Source organism: Lampris incognitus, chromosome 20 (assembly GCF_029633865.1).
Source record: "Lampris incognitus isolate fLamInc1 chromosome 20, fLamInc1.hap2, whole genome shotgun sequence".
Lineage (NCBI taxonomy): Eukaryota > Metazoa > Chordata > Actinopteri > Lampriformes > Lampridae > Lampris > Lampris incognitus.
Genome location: NC_079230.1, coordinates 23,464,393 through 23,482,101, shown reverse-complemented (window position 1 = coordinate 23,482,101; position 17,709 = coordinate 23,464,393). Strand labels below are relative to the sequence as shown.

Genomic DNA, 17,709 nt, shown 5'->3' with positions numbered 1-17,709 from the left:
TTCATAAATCTGTACATAAGATAAACCTTCACATGTGTATTTCAAAACAATCCACAACATCTAAAGTAGAGAGAGAGAGAGAGAGAGAGAGAGAGAGAGAGAGAGAGAGAGAGAGAGAGAGAGAGAGAGAGAGAGAGAGAGAGAGAGAGAGAGAGAGAGAGAGAGAGAGAGAGAGAGAGAGAGAGAGAGAGAGATGCATATTTACCACATACGTACGGAGGTGGTTAGACGAGGTTCCTGCTGCATAATAGATGGTAGCACATCGACTCAGGTGAGCGTAGCGCTGCACATATCGTTTCTTCTTTTTACATCTAAGAGATAAGGGGAAATCCCCACATGCACACATGTGGTGCAGCAGGATGAGCAGAAAGGTACTGGGGATGAGAGGTCCGACACTCCAACTACACCTGTTCTGAGAGATAGTCAAACCTGCCGGTCAAACCCTTTGGAGGACGGCATTTTTTGCAGTAAAGATAGAAGAAGAAAAAAAAACATAATCCAATGATTTTCAGCGTGCTTTCTGGAATTGTCATCATTTATCAGGAAATCCCACAGAGACTCCATGCTAGCTGCGAAGTAGATCAACAACAGAGGTACTGAGAGATTATACTGCTATAAGTAAACATATAAAATACATAAAGTATATGAAGTCTGGCGGCAAAGCCCTCAACGGGCCAACAAGCCTGCTCATACCGTCGCAGGCTGTTACTTACGGCCTACAGCGAGTCTGTCTGACTGAAAACTGAAATAAGGCTGCAGACTTGTGTAGGAGCATTTATGGATCGCCGGTTTCTTGTTTGTTCGTTTCGCCAAACTTTCCGACACTGAAAGGCTCTCATGCAGCCACGCATACAATTCTGAATCATTATAAACACAGAGGAATATTTGGGGACCGTGTAAAAAGAGCTCAGTCCACGATCCATCCCACCACCACCACCACCACCACCACCACCACCTCCGTCGCCCCCGTTCACCCAAACGAGGGGGAGAAGGCATATTGTGTCTCATTAGGGACGGTGGCGGCGAGCTGTGAAAGCCCTCTGAGATGAAAGTTCACATGGGGTGGGTTGTGACTCAGTTTGGAGACCGGCGCGTTCCCCCCACCCCCCCCCAAGCTTGCCAGAGGCTACAGCACTGGCATAAAGCAACATAATGAGATGTTTGCTTTTTCCCGAGGGGAGCCTCATTCGAGACAGTCCCCCACTCATCCCCTTTATGATGCGGTCTCGAACAGCTGCTTTCATATCGCCGTCTGGTGAACGGGACCAAAATCTGAGAAAACATGTCACACTGAGGCCACATTGAGTGTTTTGTTTGTTTGTGTGTGTGTGTGTGTGTGTGTGTGTGTGTGTGTGTGTGTGTGTGTGAGCAGCTGCAGCAATTTCTGCAAAGTTTTTGCAATTGATGCATGCATGCATATATGCAGAAGATGCAGAGAAATCCAACGCGGCAGTGGACGCAGGGGTTGTTATTCTGGAGACGGCGGAGAGCTAAGGCGGCTCCCGACAGAGCGGCGTTTCCGACGAGTTTTGCAGCTTGACAACACTTTTGTGGCGACGAAGTCACTGCGGCGGCGCTCCTCTCCTCCTTAGATCCAGAGTGTGAAGGCCTTCTTCCCGGCCCAGCGCGTGCTGCGTGCCCACCTTGTGCGCCGTCTCCGTCGCGGTGATGTCGATCTGAGCGTACTTGGTGGAGCGCTTCCCTGTTGAGACACAATAGAGAGCCTCCGTTACATCAGGGCCTCGTTTCTCTCCCTAGCAACTGCAAAACAACAACAACAACAAAAGATGTGTTGAGGTTTATCACAAAAGGAGGACTGCAAATGCTGGAGAATCGGCATCAGAATCATCAAATTGTTTGTATGTGTAAATCTACGTGTTAAACAAGAGCAGATAGCGTCGTAGATGTGAAGCACAACTGTTGTGAACAGAACAACACACGATCGATGTGTTACATTTGTATTTGGAAGTCAGTCTAGCGTGTTTTCAACTGAGTTGGGAATGTTGATTTTTTTTCATGTTTTTGCGGCAGTTCAACAGAGCTGAATTTAGCTCATCTGAGTCATGTTTCTGGCTAACCAACAACCCAGAAAAGCAACCTGACACGCCAGAAACTCCTAGAACATGTCATCAAAAGATGGAGAACACCTTGCTTACATCTCCGTCAACGGCGTTCCTGTGAAATCCTACTCCAAGTGAAACCACGTGGACAACACCAAGTGATAGAATACAAGGGAGAGGCGCCTGGGTAGCGTGGCGGTCTATCCCGTTGCCTACCAACATGGGGACCGCCGGTTCGAATTCCCTGCGTTACCTCCGGCTTGGTCGGGAGTCCCTACAGACACAATTGGCTGCAGTGTTGTAGTCGAGTCACTAAACCTCGAGTCCGAGTCGAGTCTCGAGTCTCCAGTGTTCGAGTCCGAGTCCCCAGAGAAGAGCCTGAGTCGAGTCTGAGTCAACTCCCCGTTACCCGAGTCCGAGTCATTAAGTTTGAGTCTGAGTCGAGTTGCAAGAGGGGCTCCAGTGCTCCACTCTGGCACCGTAAAACAGCTGCCATACAAATAAAGAAGGTCGACATTAAACAAAATGACACAGCCGTCACCGTTTCAAAGGCCGTTTATTGACTTTGTGACACAACAGCCAAACAAACGCACTCGCAAGCATGTGCACACACACCAGTGTTGTAGTCGAGTCACTAAACCTCGAGTCCGGGTCGAGTCTCGAGTCCCCAGTGTTCGAGTCCAAGTCCGAGTCATCAGTGCTCAAGTCCAAGTCGAGTCATCAGGACTCGAGTCGGATTCAAGTCCAAGTCCTGGACTCAAGTACTACAACACTAATCGGCTGTGTCTGCGGGTGGGAAGTCGGATGGGGGTACGTGTCCTTGTCGCTGCACTAGCGCCTCCTCTGGTCGGTGGGGGCGCCTGTTTGGGGGGAGGGGGAACTGGGGGGAATAGCGTGATCCTCCCATGTGCCATGTCCCCCGGGTTAAACTCCTCACTGCCAGATGAAAAGAAGCGGCTGGCAACTCCACATGTATCAGAGGAGACATGTGGTAGCTCGGAAGAGTGGGGTAATTGGCCAAGTGCAACTGGGGAGAAAGGGGGGGGGGGCAAAAAAAAAAAGAATACAAGGGAGAGACTAAGAGAATAGTGGCGGGGGTGCAGCAAAAATATACATTTTGCCAATTTTCTTACCAATTAGGATGATAACAAAAAACAAAAATCACAATTTCTTTCACATTTTACATCAGCGTATATCTCTGGTTACACTAACTCAAACATTTTCCAAGGGGTCGAAATCGCCGCCCCCCCCCCCCCCCCATTGTTTTTTTAAGCCATGAAAACGTGACGGGAGATATCAGCAGAACTACTTGCTCCCCGGGCGGTTCCACAAAGCGCCAGACATCCACACCACCTCCTCACACCACCCGAACGCACCCTGGAGAGCTGGCCCATTAGCACCAGTAAAGTCACAGCTGCCACGTGAATGCCCTCCGACCCCATTGCAGTGGCGGAGATAGGACGCGCTGTCCCCCCGTGGACACTTTAATGGCGGCACATGCCAGGACGTGCACTGTATCACTGACTTTAAATATTAACCTTTCCCATTACGAAGCCTGAGCAGGCCTCCTATTTCCGAGAGTGATGGTGCAAATGGCCGCCCTGTCTGCCAATTACTCTCCACTACTGCATCTCCAATGACAGGGACCCAGCTGTCTTCTAGCGAGACTGGAACTAATCGGTTCAATAATTCACAATAATTTAGGGACAAATTCACCGACTCCGACTACGTTAAACAGAGCTACACGGCAGTCACAAACCTCGTCATGCCCTGGCTTGAAACCGACACACTAATCTGTCTTGACACTGATATGATAATAGATACGAGTAGAGGGACAGACTGTTGAATAGCTTTGCTGTATACATGACGACAATCTCAAATGTTAGATGTGGCTTCTTCCGGAAAGTAAGAGTCCATTACACCCCACAACATGTTGCAGGAAACCTCCATATTGTGCCAATTAAAGCCATGAATACAAGGTTGGGGGTCAATTCACGCCACCTCCTCCTGCTTCAACAATTACTTCTTCTTTTTTTTTTAAATCCCCTAAATTGGTAATGGTACTTGTATCTGGTATGGAAAAAAATACATTTAATAGAATAATATGGTTTTTAATACATGAATTTTAGGTGGAATTTACTTCCTTAAAACAAAAGGTGTGTCTGTATGAAAGCTTATTAGTGGACACTACCCTCGGAAACATGATGTGGTCAGGTTATGTACAGTATAATCACATATGTACGACAGTTTCTGGTACATTTTCAACAGAATGGCTCAGATGTGTGCTTACTCTGAGCTGGCACATGTGTCCCAGTTGCGCGGATCCCGGGGCCGGGCTCCTGAAGCTCCAGCTCCATGTAGTTGATCTGCTTCTTGGAAGTGGGACTGACGGGGATGTTCACGTAGGTGACCCCATCACCCCGTGACCTCTCAGAAACCGGCGCCTCCGGTGGGAACACAAACACCGCCCCTGCAGGGTGGGACAGCACATTAAACAAACATCATTTGGCACAAGTCCGTCATAACGCTGCACCTGGAAGGGGTCCTGTTGTTGAATACTGATTATGAGCGAGACAATAATGATTAGCAAGGTGGCTGATCGTCTTCATAGTTGTTAACTTTTAGAAACATCAAAAAAAAATTTTTTTTAAAAACGAGGGTTTGTCCAAGTCACGTCAATTTTATTTGTATAGCCCAATATCACAAATTACAAATTTGCCTCAAGCGGCTTTACAGCAACACAACATCCTGTCCTTAGAGGCTTAGACCCTCACATCGGATGAGGAACAACCCCCTAAAAAAACCCTTTAACAGGGGGAATAAATAGTCATCTGGTCACCACTTTTGTGAATGGCCCAATGTGGGTTGATGACAAAGTGCACACAAAGCGCTATGCGTGGATCCACTGCATCAAACATATGGGGGTCTTTTTTGGGGGGGGGGTTCCCCCCTTTTTCTACCCAATTGTAGCCGGCCAATTACCCCACTCTCCTGAGCTGCCCTGATCTCTGCTCCGCCCCCTCTGCCGACCCGGGGAGGGCTGCAGACTACCACACGCCTTCTTCGATACATGTGGAGTCGCCAGCCGCTGCTTTTCACCTGACAGTGAGGAGCTTCGCCAGGGGGACGTAGCGCATGGGAGGATCACGCTATTCCCCCCAGTTCCCCCTCCCCCCTGAACAGGCGCCCCGACTGACCAGAGGAGGCGCTAGTGCGGTGACCAGGACACACACCCACATCCCGTTTCCCACCCGCAGACACGGCCAGTTGTGTCTGTAGGGATGTCCAACCCGCCGACGCCCCCGCCCGGTAACACAGGGATTCGAACCTGCAACCCCTGTGTTGGTAGGCAATGGAATAGATCACCACGCTATCCGGACGCGCATCAAACATATGCTGATGACAGTTCCCACTATGCACCAGCTGATAAACTGTCTTGTGTCTGCGCCCATCACAGAATAGGGCACGTCAGTTTTCCTTTCCTCGGTTTGAAACGATGCAAAGGTTGAAAAGTATGTACGCATGTGTGCAACTTGTCCAAAGCAAGTGGACTCAAAACCACAGACTCACTTTGTCTTGGTCCCGCTCGACAGTAAGGTGCTACACCATGGCTGCTGAGAGGCCTCGCTGCAACAGTTCATGCAGTGCGTGTGATTAAATGGCGCACATCAGCACAGTTTAAGTTGCTAAAGAGCACCGATGATGAGACGTCATCTCAGCTCGCTTTATCGGTTGACGCTTTCCAGTCAAGTACATAAATTACAACCATAGCGGTGCTCCGAGGACTTTGTTCATGCCCTTTATCACGTCTTCCACGGTGTGCTTTGACAACAGGAAGCCCCCAAAGAGCCTTACCTGTCATAAACCTGAAAGCCACCCGGAGTAAAGAGCGGGGCATTCTGCTAGCTGGGCTGGCTGAGCGCCGCTGACCCAAGTGTCATATTTATGCAGCGTGACAAAACCCGTCTCTAAAAATATATGTGCATATCTAAGCAGTCCCAGCTCCACGGCTATTTGACATGAAACTTCTTTTAAAAAAATATATTTACATGCAACGCTGCAGCAAACGTGGCTTTGTCCTTCAAAGAGCACAAAGGCAAAAAAAATAAATAAAATAAAATAAAAAATAATAAAAAGACACAAAGTACTGCAGATGTCTGAAGAATCTTAGTTAAAAGTGAACAGGTGTGTTTTTTTAAGGAGATTCAGCTGAATATCTACATGATGAAAACAGACTTAGCAGGCAAATCTGGCAGTGGGCCTTAAACACCAGTAAGAGCGTAAATAAGACGCGGAGCAGCTGTTCACTACGCGGTTCATATTTCCTGCTTGGCCTGTCTGCCGCTGCTGCAGCTGAGGGCCATTTCATATAGTGAACAAAACTACCTAATGAGGCCATCTCTGCAGAGGCCGACGATGGCAAATGTCCTTCTGTGTAAACAAAGGTAAATGAAACTGCTCCCAGTCCATCGTTATGTACCACAAAGTGCCAGAGTCAGAGCAAATCCTTTTCCAAATGGCGTGTGGACATCTACTGTTTCACTTGAACAAAAACACACACCGACACGGCTCTTTAATGCCTGACATGGGTTTCACACCGACAGCTGTCCCCACCGTAAAACGTGAACTCGCATATAATAATGTATGGTATGAATAGTATCTAAGGTTAAGAGTCAAGGGCGTCCGGGTGGGGTGGTGGTCTATTCCGTTGTCTGCCAACACGGGGATCGGCAGTTCGAATCCCCGTGTTACCTCCGGCTTGGTCGGGCGTCCCTACAGACACAATTGGCCGTGTCTGCGGGTGGGAAGCCGGATGTGGGTATGTGTCCTGGTCGCTGCACTAGCGCCTCCTCTGGTCGGTCGGGGCGCCTATTCAGAGGGGAGGGGGAACTGGGGGGAACTGGGGGGAATAGCGTGATCCTCCCACGTGCTATGTCCGCCTGGTGAAACTCCTCACTGTCAGGTGAAAAGAAGCAGCTGGCAACTCCACGTGTATCGGAGGTGGCATGTGGTAGTCTGCAGCCCTCCCCGGATCGGCAGAGGGGCTGGAGCAGTGACTGGGACGGCTCAGAAGAGTGGGGTAATTGGCCGGATATAGTTGGGGAGAAAAAGGGGGCGGGGGGATTAAAGTCAAGAGATTTCCCTGCAATTGACCCATTACTTCTAAATGGTGCCCAGTGTCCATTATCTCACTATTCAAAATCACCAAAAGCGGAGTCCTCGTGGGACTCTTCCACAGTTATTAAGAAGCCATTAGACACTGGCAGAGGCTCGGTAGGTGCATCCTTTGGTAACATCTGAAAGGCTTGATACCTAATTGATCAGACACCAAGCAGCCATTGAGGTAATGATGTTACGTAATGGTTGCCATTATGACAATGCGTTTGGCCACAACGGCGGTATGAGGCTGGGGGACTTTGCCTCATCTGTACACAGTCTGCCCAGCAGGTGGGCAGCTCAGTTTATTTTTGCAAAATACATCCTGTCGAGCCAATTTGGAAATGTCACAAGTAATCCCTGACTAAGTTTGGTGAAGTGTGCAAAGAAAAGTCATATTCCCGCATGTGCTCTACAGGAAAACAGGCTGGATGCCAACAATGTCTTAAGACAGGAGAATGTTCTAGCAGGCTATCCTTCAAAGTGCCAACTGAAGCTAAGTGACAGTCACCTTCCTAAAATCAAGGACACATTTGAAAAACGTGTTAGAGAGTAATGGGTCTAGATTATGGCTTCTGACACGGAATACATTAGAAATCTCAGTTGAGGTAATAAAAGCAAGTAAACAACCCTGAAAGAGTAAGGTATTGGTAACGATGACATCCAAGGTGAGGCCAAAATGTGGAGGTGAATAAAAACGGGGCAATTTCTAGGACAGGGGTCCTGTGGACTGAAAGCATATGTCGGGATGTGGTCTTCTTAAGGGGAAACAGTCACCATTTTCAGCATTATCCCTATATATAGTACTATATGTTGGAGGGCTAACACTCCATTAGCAGCCATAATACTGAGCAGTCCTCTGTGTGGCTCTGAAACGCTGCTGAAAATGTGTCCGCCAATGATGTCAACGGTGGACAAAGTGTTAACCTGAAAACGCACGTCCTACTGGACAACTTTGAGTTATCTTATAAATATATTTTGTTTGGTTTTCATGTGCAGGATAAGAATTTGGGGGGAGAAGTGCTTTTGGGATTAACCTCATTCTCTTTCTGGCGAAATTTCACATTCATAGATGCAAGTTTTCTCAGAAGGACTCATCTTTACAGTGTCTTCACAAAAGACTTGGAACATTACATGGACACAATAAGTTTAAGTTACAATAAGAAGGCTGTAAAAACTACGACTTTGTTTAATGACTGTTCGTTATGGGAACGGTTCGATGACAGTTGTAAGCGTTGAGAATGACGAAAGCGTTTTTTTAAGGAAAGTTACAATTAATTTGCATATTGTGTTAAATGAAAATTAAAAATTGTTATAAGAAAATGTTTAAGTTAAAGGTAAGAAGAGTTAAAAGAGTTAAAAGAAAGTGCAGAAACCTGTCGGGTCACATGGGGAAAAGCTTTTAGAGGGGCTTGGCAAAATAGCATTTTCATGCCAAAACAAACGTAGGCACTTAGACCAAAATTTGAATTTTTGGATTTGAATACGTAGGGAACACTCGTGGGAAGCTGCAGAATGATATAAAAACCTCAAAAACACAAAATGGAGTTCAAGGGTGCCTAGAACACACTGGAGTTTTCACCCATTTTTTCAGGGAGGTGCACGAAGGGAAGGGTGACCTTGTTGTGCGTTCGCTTGCCAACGCATACGGCTCAATACCCCACAAGCTGATCGAGACTACTCTGGACCGACACCATGTACCGAGTAAGATCAAGGACCTCATCTTGAACTACTATGGGAACTTCAGGCTCAGAGTCACTTCTGGGAACACAACATCTGACTGGCACCAGCTTGAGAAGGAGATCACAACCGGGTGTACCATCTCAGTGACACTCATCACCCTTGCCATGAATATGGTGGTCAAGGCAGCTGAAACTGAGCGCAGAGGCCCTCTGTCCAAGTCTGGAGTTCGGCAGCCCCCCATCAGAGCCTTTATGGATGACCTCACTGTCACCACATCATCGGTGCCTGGTGGTAGGTGGCTCCTCCAGGGCCTGGAGAAGCTCATCTCCTGGGCAAGGATGAGTTTTAAACCACCCAAATCCAGAGCCACGGTGTTGAAGAGGGGAACTTGGTGGACCAGTTTTGCTTCGGTCAAGAGCTTAGACAAGGTCTTAGACTGTAGCCTTGGAGATACAGCGGCAATCCGAGCAACCATCAAGGAGCTTGAGAATTGGCTCACCACATTAGAAAAGTCTGGCCTACCTGGCAGGTTCAAGGCTTGGATTTACCAACATAGCATCTTACCCCGAGTCCTCTGGCTGATGCTAGTTTACGAGGTTACCCTGTCGACCGTGGAGACCTTGGAAAGGAAGGTCAGTAGCTACCTCCAAAGATGGCTGGGTCTGCCATGCAGCCTTAGTAGTGCAGCACTGTATGGGAGGAATAACAAACTCCAGCTCCCTATCAGCAACCTCGATGATGAGTTCAGGGTTTCACACACAAGAGAGGCACTGCTCTACCGGGACTCCAAGGACTCTAGAGTGGCATCAGCAGGCATTATGGTGCAGACAGGCAGGAAGTGGAGAGCCCAGGAAGGCCTGGAGATAGCAGAATCTTGGCTGAGACACAGGGCTTTGGTGGGCACAGTGGCAACTGGATGGGCAGGGCTGGGAGCCATCCCACAACCTCGCTATGATAAGGGCCGTGGCAAGGACAAATGCTATCTAGTCCTGGAGGAGGTGCGGATAGGTGTTGAGGAGGAAAGGACCAGCAGAATGGTGGGCATGTGGCAGCAGGGAGCCTGGACAAGGTAGCAGGGTGTGCTGGAGAGGAAGATATTCTGGGCAGATATCTGGCAGGCAGAACCCCAACGGATCAAGTTCATGTAGCAACAGGGAGCCTGGACAAGGTAGCAGGGTGTGCCGGAGAGGAAGATATCCTGAGCAGATATCTGGCGGCAGAACCGCAGCGGATCAAGTTCATGATACAAGTTGTGTATGATGTTCTGCCTAGCCCAGCAAATCTCCATCTCTGGGGCAAGATTGATTCTTCATCATGTCCTCTGTGCCCTGGAAAAGGTTCACTCAAGCACATTCTCAGCAGTCCTGGGGGAGGGCTGTTACCACTGGCAACATAACCAGGTGCTGAAGACAGTTGCAGAGGCCATCTCCAAAGTTGTGGCCGACAACAAGCAAGCCTGCGGACAGAGGAACATTGCCTTTGTCAGGGCTGGCAAGCAGCCTCAGTCACAGCCCAGATCAGCAGTCGGTCTCCTCACCTCTGCATCTGACTGGGAGCTGCAAGTCGACCTGGGGAGACAGCTCAGGTTCCCAGCCCATGTTACAACAACTTTGTTGAGGCCAGACATCGTGCTATCATCAGCCTTTTCAATACAGGTGCTCCTTGTAGAGCCGACGGTTCCCTGGGAGGACCGGATAGAGGAGGCAAATAAGCGGAAGCGGTCCAAGTACCAGCGGCTGGTGGATCAGTGCTGGAGGAGAGTCTGGAAGGCGCATTGTGAGCCCGCTGAGGTGGGGTGTAGAGGCTTTGCTGGCCAATCACTGAGCAAGCTCTACACTCTTCTTGGTATCACTGGGGCTGCTAAAAGGAAAGCCATCAAGTCTTCCATGGAGGCTGCAGAGAGGGCCTCCAGATGGCTTTGGGTCAGAAGGAGTGATCTGTGGGCCAATGCTGCTTGGACACAAGCCAGAGCCTGATCGACCCTGGCTGAGTCGCCTGAGAGAGGGTGTATGATGTTGAAAGACCCGAAGACCTCAGGAAACATCACTGATGATGTGTCCCAGTGCATCCTAGGATGTATCTTCAAATCCACAAAAAAAAATTGACCCCCCCTTTAATGAGCACAACATACCTGTGGGTGGGTGTGTGTGCACGCGCACATGAGTGTGTGTGTGTGTGTTTAGTCCTGTGACACAATTGATTTTTACATAACGGAGGTTTACTGCGTTACATAAAAACATTTTGGAGAAATAAAGGTATTAACAAGAGGAGCTATTTCCATGCCGCATGCAGAACTCTAATTACGGTGATGAATAAGAGAGGTCGCTGACCTTATGACTTGTTTTCTGAATTACATAACAGTGCACAATGCATTCTGTGACTCATTCGCACTTCACACGTCTGTTCTGACCAATGATGTGGCACAAATTAATATTGTTCCAGCTGTAGCCATTGTCTCTCACAAGGCAATGGCTCCAAGCTATAGCGGATTTTAATCATCCTTCACTTCACGCGTTATGAAATAGCCTAAGCTTCGGCCATTTCACACCGAAAAGCTTTGTGTCAAAGCCTCACCAGTTCAAGACCCCGGCCAAATTTAGCCAAACACCATAAATGGACTGGCCCGGGTACGCTCCTTATCTGGTGGGCGTTGCATCCAGTGTCCCTCCACTCTTTCATATAGTGAATGAGTCTCATTTCATTTTGCACAGTCATGCTCAATGAGCTACCTGTACAGGGTTATATTGATATTTGTGTTGCTGACTCATCGAAATTACTCACTCACCAGAGACGGCACGCTCTCCAACACCCCTGAAGTTGCAAAGATCAATTAACGAGCTTCTAAACAGTCCATTAAGAAAACGTAAAGACTGGACCTTGAGGAATTCATTATGTAATCTAGAGGTCAGATCTCTTGATAAATTCCCCACCCACCTCCCCTCTCCTCCCTCACTATGCCTTTGAGGGGGAAAAAGGGGTAGGAAGGGAGCAGAGAAGAGAAGAGGAGGAAGGAAGGGGAAGTGGAAAAGGTTATGTTTTGCTGTAGTGTCAAAAGTTGCCCAATCACAACTGTGACTAATCCCAAACCCACGATGCACCACAATAGCTCGATCGCCTGTTTGACTTTTACTTTGTTTGTGTAGTTGTTATGTGCCTGAAGTGCGTACAGCTGTGTGTCCTCCGCTGGCAGATGGTTTTAGCAGCCTCACTCCTCTCCTCCTCCACTTTGAGACCGAAACGATGCTCACTGCGATGCTGCCTGATATCAGCATGGAAGGGAGGAGGAAGTGGAGGAGAGGAAGAGAGAGAGAGATTTCCAGCTACTTGTGTATGGCTGGCTAACCAGAATCCCAAAATGCAAAGTACAAAATGAGGCAAAAACAGGTGTTTAAAACAACACGCTTTCAACATTTCGAGTGACAACTTTTACACTTCGCTTTCGTTCTCACTTCCAAATACGTAGTTCAGATACTCGGGTTAAACTGGATTTACTGAAACCTGTTCATCTGATGCTTGTGTTCGGTTGCCCCCTAAGTCCAACGGTGGTCCTGTACCCAAAATCTCCGGTGTAACATCCCGCTAATCATCACCTATTGTGTTTCCTGTTTCATTTTGACGTACTCACCTGTCTTGTTGTTTAGGTTCCTGTATTCATGTGTCTCCCATTCCTTCCTGTTTTCCTGTTGCCCATTTCCTCAATAGCTCCCTACCATGCATATATATATGTATATATATATACATATATATATGCTGTCCTTGTTCCCCTGCCAGATTGTCTTTGTTCATCACTGTCCTGCATTTCTTCCTAGTGCGAGTGCCCATTGTTTTTGATTTTACTCACTCTCTGGTTTTCCGATTTCCTGGATTTGTTTGTTTTGGTTCGGATGGATCACCTGTGTATGACAGCCTGGCGTGCCAGTAAAGAACTTGCCTTTTCCAACTTTACCTCATGTCCTGAGTCTTTCTTCGCATCCGAGTCTCTGTTCTGCCCAGAAACGTTACAGCCGGTGAGTGAAATGACATTATAGCAGCTACGCATGACAGCAAAAACAATGCAAATAAAACCCGGGTTATAAAAAGAAAGGAAGCCATTCTTTTATAACCTTGTGCTGCAGTTGCCTCCCCCCCATCTGCTTTTTTTCTGTCTGCCCTTCCTTCTCTCCTAGGCCCTGGGTGGGATTTCTAACAGATACGGGTGGATGGGTGGACAGTGGTGGTTTACGGGGGTGTGACGGAGGAAGATGCAGAGGACAGGAAGAGATGGAAACAGATGACCCGCTGTGGTGACCTCTAATGGGAACAGCTGAAAGTAGTAGTAGTAGTAGTAGTAGTAGTAGTAGATATTGGGACTCACCTTCAGTCTCCTGAGGGAACCTCTGGTGTCCACAGCTGTCTATAAACTCATACTTGGTTTTCTCCTCTGTCTGTAAGAGATACAATTTAATGATAATTAATTCGTTACCGTAAGATCTACGTCACAGTGACTTAGTGGTTAATTAACCCTGTCACCTCACAGCAACTGAGTCCTGGGTTTGATTTCAACCCGTGTGCATGTTCTCCGTGTGTTGGCGTGGGCGTAACTCCAAAAAGATATGTGTATTAGGTAAAGGGGAGTCTCCAAAATCTCCTGTAGGTGTGTGGATATGTGTGGCTGTGTCCAGCGTCGTCTCCCTGCCTTCTGCACAATGCATGCTGGGATAGACTCCGCTGAGCCCGAATTTGATTAAGCAGTTGCAGACGGTGTGTGGGTGGATGGATGAAATGGATAGCTACACACCAAAGTAGTACTTTGTTCAATGCATGTTTCTGAAGGCGGAGGGGACAAGTTATCAGCGTGTGACTGATGCACAGACTTTGTTTTATCATCAGCTAACGGGACACATCCAGATTGGTTTTTAGAGACCCGTAATTGGGGTTTCCCGCAAGCCTTGTAATATTACATTGTAATATTTCATAAGTAAAATCTCATCTCCGATGCTTGATCTCGCTACAGGCGTACCCGTGGCTTCAGACTGTGTCTGATGAGGATCTCTGGACCTGAACAGGCGATACAGACTGTGGTGGGAGATTGCAGCATCATAAAATAAGGTCGACATTGAGATTCTGACACTGTCAAATCATTACGTATGCAGTAAAGCTCAACCTTCTCCTTTATTCACGAGTTGTTTAGTTACTTTTCAGGTGACTGACCGGCTTCAAAGTTAAATGCATCCTCAGATACTGCGATGTAATTGTACTGTATGAATTTTCAGTATTGACCTGACATGACCCCTCATCTGAGCACTTCACCGGTCCGCTGAGAGGGTTTATGTTGATGTTAACAGTAAATTGGATGCTGCTCTACCTATGGTTTACATTTTGTCTCTACTATTATTGCACTAGTCGACTATTTATCCGCCTACTACTACTAGTACTACTACTACTAGTACTACTACTACTATTACTACTACTACTTTCGGCTGCTCCTGTTAGGGGTCGCCACAGCGACTCATCCGTTTCCATTTCTTCCTGTCCTCTGCACCTTCCTCTGTCACACCAGCCACCTGCATGTCCTCCCTCACCACATCCATAAACCTCCTCTTTGACCTTCCTCTTTTCCTCTTCCCTGGCAGCTCCATATTCAGCATCCTTCTCCCAATATACCCAGCATCTCTCCTCCGCACATGTCCAATCCATCTCAATCTCGCCTCTCTTGCTTTGTCTCCAAACCGTCCAACCTGAGCTGTCCCTCTAATATAATCATTCCTAGTCCTTTCCTTCTTCATCACTCCCAATGAAAATCCACCAGTCTGCACTTTATCAAGGTCTGCTGTCCTATTTATCTGCTGCTGCTACCCTACAGTTATTATTACTGCACATCTTGACTGACTGTACACAACATATGGTGGGCCATATTGTCTTTATTGCTTCTACTCTGTGTGTCGCCGTTCATACTAGGGCTAAACACGGCTGTCACTCCCTATTTTACAACTTTACAGTTTCACCTGGTCGGGTTCACACTCGGGAAGGACAACTGCTAAGTTACAAGTCCTGCTGGAAACAGCAAGCGCCAACCGAAGCCGACTCCGCTTCCTATTGGAATGAGTTTGGGTTTTGCGTGTATGGACGGGGAAGCCGGTAGTTGCTCTGCAGTAACTAACTGAAATGCTCCGCGGCCCTTTCACTCCCCTTCAGAACAATGCCGGGGGCGGAGGGTCGTAGTTCAAGTTGAACAGATGCTCAGCTGAGACAAATCTGTTTTTAAAATTTATGGGCAGATTGTTTTTTGTTTTGTTTTTTTGCTGCATTTGTTACTGGAGAAAATGCGAAAAAACAAACCTCCTCCGGCTTGTAAGCAAACCTCGAAGGGCCACCTGCAAATTTGTTGACAGTGGAGAGCATATCTACACTGGCCTGCACAAAGTAAAGGCCGAGCCCCTGCAAAGCTGCTTCATGCAATGTGCATGTACTACACTGGCATGCACCGCCTACACGATTTTCTGGATTTCAGAGCAGTGGTCGGGTGTGGTGTATGATACATTTTATTAAAGCAACGAATCAAATTTAATAAACATTTAATAAAGTGATGATCACTAATTTGATTCTGGTGCAAAAAAATAGTGAGCTGAATGAAATGAATGGTATAGTCCAGTTCAGAACAAGGCAATTAATGTCTACTGCTGGGATTTCTTGTTGAAAAACACTGTAAATGTGGCGTCCGGGTAGCGTGGCGGTCTATTCTGTTGCCTACCAACATGGGGATCGCCGGATCGAATCCCCGTGTTACCTCCGGCCTGGTCGGCCGTCTCTACAGACACAATTGGCCGTGTCTGCAGATGGGAAGCCGGATGTTGGTATGTGCCCTGGTCGCTGCAATAGCGCCTCCTCTGGTCTGTTGGGGCGGCTGTTCGGGGATAAGGGGGAACTGGGGGGGAATAGCATGATCCTCCCATGCACTATGTCCCCCTGATGAAACTCCTCACTGTCAGGTGAAAAGAAGCGGCTGGTGACTCCACATGTATTGGAGGAGGCATGTGGTAGTCTGCAGCCCTCCCCAGATCGGCAGAGGGGGTGGAGCAGCGACCGGGACGTCTCGGAAGAGTGGGGTAATTGGTCGGATACAATTGGGGAGAAAAAGGGGGAAAAAATCAGAAAAAAACCCACTAAATTTTTGGGGGTATTTCTGGAAAAAGACACAAATTTGGGAACCAAAAGAGGCATAAAACATGGGAGTTATCACTCGTGTCAAACTGAAGGTGCATCGCTATGTGGACAGACTGGTATAAATACAAATACAAATACAATATTTATTGTATTTGTGGACAGACTACGCTGACGGCAAATTTTAAAAAGTGTGTAGTCATTTTTCATGCCCTATTTGTTAGGGTCTCTGAACTTAAACGGGTTCATGACTTCAGTTGTCGAGTCCAAAGACGTGACTGTGAACCGGGCCTGTGTGAGCTGCTACATATCACTTGCTGAACTGTGACAGTACGAAGTCCTACACACTCATTACATGTGTAAAAATAAACCCGTTTGAATCCTGAGCGTTGAATCTTCAGCTCCACTGGCCGACTCTGACGAAAACTATTCAGCTCAGCTGCTGGAAATGGGCTGGCTGAGTCTCAGAGATAACCTCACCGGTGAAGACTGCACTTAGACTGAAGGCCAGACCCTTGGCCCCGGGTCACCTCACCCCACCATACGGCAACACCGGAGGAACGACTGTCCACGTTCACAACGCGCTCAATCTCTTCAGCTTGGGTTTACGGTCACAGAGTTATAGCTGGCGAACACAGAGTCATGCAGATGCTGGATAAACACCAGACTTACATGTCTTTAAATAAGAACGTCGCTCCAGCCGTCTTTCCAACACTGTTGTACACGAGCGGTTGTTGGTATTCCTCATAACTGGTCTAAAAGAGGCTCATGGACGCCATCACCTGTATTCCAGGACTGTGTCAGCTCAGCCAAGGCCACATGGTGTGATACGGTCAAGTGTGTGTGTGTGTGTGTGTGTGTGTGTGTGTGTGTGTGTGTGTGTGTGTGTGTGTGTGTGTGTGTGTGTGTGTGTGTTAGTTACGGTGTTCTGGGATATCCTACCTCTGAATTCTTCTCCCGCACTCGACTCTCCATGACCTCATAAGCAGGATGGATTTTCCGCCTTTCCTCCTTACTATTAAGCCTTTTTTCTGGTGGCATAAGAAAAAGAAAAAACAAACAAAATGTGGATTTTTGGGCACATATCACAGCACAAAACACCAATTTCCCTTCCATAAGTTGGTGGAAAAAGAAGGGGGGGAAGCGCTACAGGTTTCTTTTTCTTTCCGATTTCTCCCGATGAACCGGATGGGAGAAGCGTCTCTCGGCGTGCATACAGAAAAATCCCTGCAGACACGAGGACGGGGGACAACCGAGTAACTAGGTGGGACAGATTTATTGTCTCACAACACCGCAGAATATTAAAGAAGCGCGAATAGCATTACTGGGCTGTCTGGCATTCCCGTGTGTGGTCGGGATAAGTGCCGTGTGAGTCATGGATAATGGCAGAAGGGACGGCCATATCACACCCCATGCAGTGCCGAGAGCGGGACGTAAAACACCAGACGGTAAAATGGGTGGCGAGTCATTCATTCTCAGCGCCAATTTAAACTCGGATCACAACAGCTAAGGCCTGTAAATGCCAAAAAATGAAAAGTGGGTTTGGCTGGGGACACAAATGTTTGCGTTATCACCGATATTGGTCAGTACTACGAACACCTCGTACTTCAAACCGTCTCGCTGTGACTGTTAAAACAACTGTATTACACATTCAGTGCAAGAGTAGGAA

General features: G+C 47.8%; 1 protein-coding gene across 1 annotated transcript in view; it reads right to left on the bottom strand.

Annotated features, from left to right (window-relative positions):
• Positions 1 to 1,562: 1,562 nt before the first annotated feature.
• LOC130130482 (protein Dok-7-like) overlaps positions 1,563 to 17,709 on the bottom strand; it is a 58,001-nt gene continuing 41,854 nt past the window's right edge. The window contains exons 10-14 of the mRNA XM_056300191.1: positions 16,983 to 17,071; positions 13,255 to 13,324; positions 4,364 to 4,530; positions 3,269 to 3,271; positions 1,563 to 1,685 (exon numbers count right to left, since the gene is read on the bottom strand). Coding sequence (XP_056156166.1) covers positions 1,563 to 1,685; positions 3,269 to 3,271; positions 4,364 to 4,530; positions 13,255 to 13,324; positions 16,983 to 17,071 — 452 coding nt within the window. The remainder of the gene's footprint in view (positions 1,686 to 3,268; positions 3,272 to 4,363; positions 4,531 to 13,254; positions 13,325 to 16,982; positions 17,072 to 17,709) is intronic.